General features: G+C 39.9%; 1 protein-coding gene across 1 annotated transcript in view; it reads right to left on the bottom strand.

Annotated features, from left to right (window-relative positions):
- PPT2 (palmitoyl-protein thioesterase 2) overlaps positions 1 to 1198 on the bottom strand; it is a 14391-nt gene extending 13193 nt beyond the window's left edge. The window contains exon 1 of the mRNA XM_072431788.1: positions 753 to 1198. Coding sequence (XP_072287889.1) covers positions 753 to 767 — 15 coding nt within the window. The 5' untranslated portion in view covers positions 768 to 1198. The remainder of the gene's footprint in view (positions 1 to 752) is intronic.
- Between the last annotated feature and the right edge of the window lie 5286 nt (positions 1199 to 6484).

Genomic DNA, 6484 nt, shown 5'->3' with positions numbered 1-6484 from the left:
AAAAAAAAAAAAAAAAAAAAAAAAAGGGTGCTGCACCTCAGCCTAATTCTTGATTGCCTAGGTGGTCGAGAATGAATGGGAGCGCAAAGCCTCCCGGGATACCTACAGGCATCACGGGAGGCTCTTGGGTGCCCCAAAAATTTGCCGATCTCTCTCTTGTACTATGTGCCGCAAGCTATGGATGAAATCAGGTTTAGCAAAGATGAAATGCCCTGGTATGGGCAGTGCAGTAACCGGTGCCAATCAGGGCTTTCCCTAATCTGCCATAGTGAATGATGATATAAGGCTGGACTTTTTCCCATTTGATCGAGCAGCTTATTCCATAGTCAAATCAATAGACTGTTTCTGAATTTGATCAACCGAAAGTCACTGATATCATAGTAAACTTCAAACAACTTGATTGGTCAGTTGGAGAATTTTCAGTTGATTGCAGAAATATCTGCCAGGTTTTTGAGACTTCGTCATTTTCTATTTAACTGAATTTTGGAGCATTCACTGTATGTGTTAGTACCTTGATTATCTAACTGAAGATAAATCATGTCTGGACAGGGCTGGTTCCTACAGGTTACCACAGTGTGAACAAGTGACAAGCTTAATGTAAACAGGTCAATGATAGACAACACTAACACTTGTACATAAACATTACATACAGAGAGTGAGCTGAAACAAATCTGTATATGGGACCAGAAATTGTCTGGAATACAGAACTGCTTCACCCATATAAACACCACAACATGCAGCTCAGATCTTACCCTCTGCGGTCTCATTCTTGTTCTGGGACAGGAGAAGTCTCTTATTGTACTGCTTCTAGCTGTCTCATGCTCTTGCGCTCATCCAGCTTCTAGCAACTCATGGCTGCATCGAGTCACATGCAACCGGCCTCTTCTGGGATATCTTATCTAACTGGAACACAATGTGACTGTCACTTATCTGCCACTGTGCGGTCACTTTCTGTGCAGTTGTTTCACCAGCTGTGTGCTCCCTATTACTCTGCTTCCAATCTTGGATTGTGGTGATGCCAACTTCTGATGCCTAGGAAAGGAATTACAGGACTCTCTTTATTGTATTTTACTTTCTGTGCTATCACTGTCTGAGGTCTCTGTGCTCTCTCTCCCTATCTGATCTCTCTGTGCTCTCTCTTTTTCTGCCTGATCTCTCACTTTTCCTGTCTCATCTCTCTGTGCTCTGTCTATTTCCCTGCCTGGGCATTGAAAACATTATTGTTGACCTAAAAAATAAATAACATATCACAAATACAGCCTCATACTTTGGCCTAGTTCTTATATTTTTTATTTGTAGCTATCTATTCCAAAACATGCAATTAGGTTAATTGGCTTCCCCCCTAAAAAATTACCTTAAACTGTATTAATGACATATGACTATGGTAGGGACATTAGATTGTGAGCCCCTTTGAGGCACAGCTAGAGACATGACTATGTACACTGTACAGTGCTGTGTAATATGTTGGCACTATATATATATATATATATATATATATATATATATAATGCAATTATAATAATATTTGTCCCGCTGCTTTGCAAATGAGTGGATGCATGTATAGGTGCAGTGCACTACAACGCACAATAGTCAATTGTGCTGAACTATGTCTGAAAAAAAAGCTGCATGTATATTTTTTGTCTGTTCTAGTGTGTTGGCAGCCCATTTATTTATCAGGACATGGTATAGGGAGGCCCCGAAAGTGTGAATGGGCTCTTAGTAAACTGACTTTAAAAGATGCCACTTGTAGTGTAGTTGGCGTGCCCATGTGACAACACAGAAGCACATTTTGGAGACAGGAACAGAACATTGTCACCCTAAAATATGAAATGCCTAAGCAAGTACTGTCAAGGCTGAATTACCAGTTATTATTTTAATGAAAGCCTAATATCTAAATATTTTGAATTGACCTTTGAATGTTAAATCTTATATCAGATTTGGAAAAGGCATGGAGCAAATGTGTGTAACCACTGTTGATGGTGACTCTTCCATGATTAGGCAGGAGGTGGAGCAGTTGTATGTTTGCAGAAATGCAGCCTCAGAAATGTGTTGTCACCCTCCATATGCAGACTTGAACAGAACATAAAATACATTAAATATTACATTTACAGATCAAATAAAATGTTGTTTTGACATTGTGGTTGCTGTTTTTCTTTATCAAGCATGTTGCAAAGAGTGATTAACAATCACCTATAGCAACTATTTCTTATTCATCAGCATCCAGCTAATAAAAGCTGATTGACTACCATGGGCTAAAACAACACAACATTGTTCTGTATTCTTATTTCTTGACCCCAGAAGTGTTAATGTCTCAGCTATGCCTCCTGTGTGGAAATGGATTCAGGCACAAAAGTAAAGAACCATTCATTCATCTTGGTAGCCATGGCAACACTCTTCACTTGCTTGGACTGATTCACATTCAGATGCAGCCCTTCCCAGTTGTGCCCTTTGCAGTTAAAATTCATAGTATTTTCTGCATGCCAACAGCGGTAGTAGGTATTGACTTTCCAAATCTTCAAACCTGCAAAACAAGCGAGGAAGGCCATGAATGGAGCATAATTGCAAGCAATATCTTCAAATTTGAGCGTAAAATGTGATAATCCGCCACTGATGATTTCCTAGGGGTAACAAGTGTTTCCAGTGGTTGTAGTCACTTATTATCACATAGAGAGATTTTGCAGTTTACTTGAACCTTTCACATTTCCTTTTGTACATTTGTAAGTATGGGGTATGAATATCAACACAATGTACCCAGTTTAGCAGGGTAGAGTATGTAATATACAGCATAGCATTCAGGTTACAGAAGAGTAAAATAGGTAATATACAACGTACTCCACCCCAGTGTATACAATGCAACCGTGTGGAGTTTATGTTGTACAGTACAATGTTTAGCGTACAGCAATATATAAATATATATATATATATATATAAAAATCAGCTGAGTACATCACATACTGCACAGTGTACACAATGGAACAGTATGAAATATATAATGCACAGTGCAATACATTCAATGGAACCGTGTGGAATGTTTAATGGACAGCAGAGTATATACATTGAATACAGTATGGATTATATAATGTGCAGCACAGCACATTCAAAAGCAACAGTAAGAAATACAAAATACACTGGAGAGTATGTACAAAAAAGCAGTGGAGTATATATTTGTACAGCACAATGTACACAACAAACCAGTGTGAAGCATAAATTACAAGAAACGGGAGGACATGCAAAGTGTGTGTGATGCACAAGGGCCCCAGGCCCTTTTAACTCCCACAGGGGCTCTTACATCCATGGTCAGACCTGCCTTTGAGGTTCCGTGCTCCAAACTCAGCTCTGGATAAGGAACAAATGTTGGCTATGTCTGCCACTCCACAGCACAGTGTAATAATGTAAAATATATAGCATATATATCACCCAACTCAGTGTAGCAATGTAGAATATGCATCATACAGGGCAGTTCCCACAGAGGAGCAATGTACAATATATGTTGTATAGCACAGCGTATAAAGTTGTGCAAAGTGTAGTATGCATTTTGCAGCACACTATGGAAAAGAATTCAACAATACAAAAATCAATACACAAAATGCTATTATACAGCAAAAGGTATACAGTTGTGCAGAGTGGACCACATATCATACAGCACAGTATGCAAAGTAGAACAGTATAGGGCACATAGCGTACGGCACAACATCTCAATGGATGAGTTCCCTAAGGGCACATAGACACCTATGTTTTAACACACATCAATGCATGTTTTTATTGCTCTTAATAAATTATTTGGGCCCCCAGATCATCAATGATGACTAAAAGTAAAATAATATAGACCATAAATGTGTTTTTTGTGATGGCAGCTGACTGTTAACTTGCCCAAAAAAGAAATATTTGAAATTTATTACAAAAATCTTTTGGGAACTTCAGAAGTGTTTGTTTTGTGTTAGGCCATAGTCACACTAGGCCAGGTATGATTATCGCAACAAGGAGTCTTGTATACAGACAATGAGTTGTGTTCCAATCTTTCTTGCAGCTTGTTGACCCAGTGTAGGTCAGGTGTGAGTGTTTATCCCAGTTCTCAGGACTTCTGTTGTGTCACACACTATCTGCACTACAAGAGTCCTTCACTGTGTTTACACATCCTTATCAGCTGCTCTGTCATGCACTCCATGTTGTAGTGTATGTATTTGTCTTGAGTTATTTATTAGCTGATATAGCCTGCTCACTTGCGAAACAGCAAGCAAAATATACCCAAACATTATTATTACCTGTTTTTTTATTATACTTTGTATACAAGTTGGATGATTGTCACATGAGACAAATTGTTGTGATTGTCTACGGTGAAAATCTGATATGTGTACAGTGGTCCCCTGACATCGATCATCAATTTGGGATTTTGCATTGATGAACGATTGATCAGTGACAGTGTCTCTGCAAACGGCATCCCCAGACCCCCTTAAATTTACCCTGCAAGAACTTACCCACCACGTATTCATCCATAGCATTGCTGACCCTACTTTCCACTACCAGGAACATGTGACCTTTGTCCTTTTCAATTTACAGGTCTACTAGACAATCTGTAGGCCTGACAACTGTCACCTGACATTATTGTCAATGCTCCCTACCTCCTGGCTGGGAGTTCGCATAAAAAATGCCCCGGGATGCTACTCTAAAAGCATAGCACTGTACAGTAAGTGTATTATAGCACTATAAAAGGTAACTTTCTTAGGTCATACTTTTGTCTGTTCTTTCCATATTGCTTTGCATTAAGGCTCCTTATTAATTTTTGATTATCTAGCTGTTCACCTTAATGCATGCAAAACAATAATAATATTAGGTTGTATTTATATAGCACCAACATATTATGCAGCACTGTATATTAAATAGGGGTTGCAAATGACAGACAGATGCAAACAGTGGCACAGGAGGAGCCTGCCCAAAAGAGATTACAATTTAAAAGGTGGGGAAAGTAGCAAACAATAGTAAACAAAGAAAATTCACATCTATGTGTGAAAATCCACATACTGTGACAACAGCAAGCAAGTGTGATACAGGGGTCAAAAATTACTGGTATAGTAGCAGTTCAAAAAATAAACACCAAATGGCCAGGAGCATTAAGTGGAAGTTAAATCATCATAGGTATCTACTGGATATAAAACACAGTAACATTTTTTTTTAAGTTGTACAGTTGAAAGTCATCCACAATATAGATCTTGTATTAAAAGTAGACAGAAGTCACACTACATTATAGGGAACATCTAGAAATGTATAGAAAGGGTCTTCCCTATGGCAGGGGTCCTGTACAGGGAATGTCACACCCATGGCATATACCCCAGGGTGCTGCACTATTCAACATAAACTGCAAAAAGCCCCAGTGCCAAATCTCAATCTATGCATGTACAAGATCTGGCACAGTGTCATTGGGGGAAGAGAGGTGACCACAGAAAACCAGGAAGAGACAACCAGCTTCTGCTGTCACAACAGAATATTGCAGTGCAAGACCTCTCCTATAGCAATGAGACAGCCGTAAAGACAATGATGAGACAAGAGGATAATGCAGGACATTTTGGGGAAGGGTTCAAGTATGTTTATTGAGGACTTTACATGAAAAAGTGCCCTTTTTAAAAAAAAGGAAATGAAGGTGCAAGGCCCACTTTAAATGTGACTCTGAAAAAAAGATTCTTCACTGGTATGTGATATGTGGTACCTAGGAACACATATCTACACAGACGCATATCTGCATATCTGCATTGTGAGATCTCAGGCACTGCTGTCCCTGACTTGAGATTTGCTGATGTAACTACTGTCCTGCTCACTGTTCTCCATGCTGGAGATTTTGGCATAAAGAATCAAAGCCCTGCCGCTACCAAGATGGCCACCTTTATACAGAGACAGCCATGCCAAGTCAGTAATGGGAAAGAGATCAGCTGCAGGGAGACTGCGGGCATTACTGGTGACAACAAGAACCTTTTGTAACCAGCATTGCCTGTGGCCTATGGCCTGTAACTTCCCATGCCTTGTTCTGCACTGTCCCTGTATGGAGGCAGCCATCTTGGTGGAAGCAGGGTTTTGCTTCTTTATGCAAAAGTCTCCAGCATAGAGAACTGTCTGCCATTTTTTTGCATAGTTTGGTATCTTAGCAAAGCACTACCACCAGCTATGCTGTGCTCATCTTGGGTGAAAATCAGACTTGTCCGCCATCAGATGGATGAACAACCGATTGGGAATGACCGCTGTCCACTCGCTTGTCCTCCCCCCTCCTCTCTCCATAGAACAGAACAGCGCTGTATTGTCCATCCTCTGTACAAGAGTTTAGTCTCTGACCTGAAGCAAGCATGCAGCTCAACAAAATCGCTGCACTCCCGCTCCAGGTCACCTGGTCACGACAGCCAGGCAACTAGCATTTTCTGGAGCGACCGGCATTACAACCTTTCTATTTCTTTTATTACAGGTTTCCTTTAAGCTGATCTGTTTCATATATATATATATA

This window comes from Pyxicephalus adspersus, chromosome Z (genome assembly GCF_032062135.1).
Source record: "Pyxicephalus adspersus chromosome Z, UCB_Pads_2.0, whole genome shotgun sequence".
Classification (NCBI taxonomy): Eukaryota; Metazoa; Chordata; class Amphibia; order Anura; family Pyxicephalidae; genus Pyxicephalus; species Pyxicephalus adspersus.
Note: the sequence above shows the minus strand (reverse complement) of the source record. Positions and strands in the feature narration are given on the sequence as shown.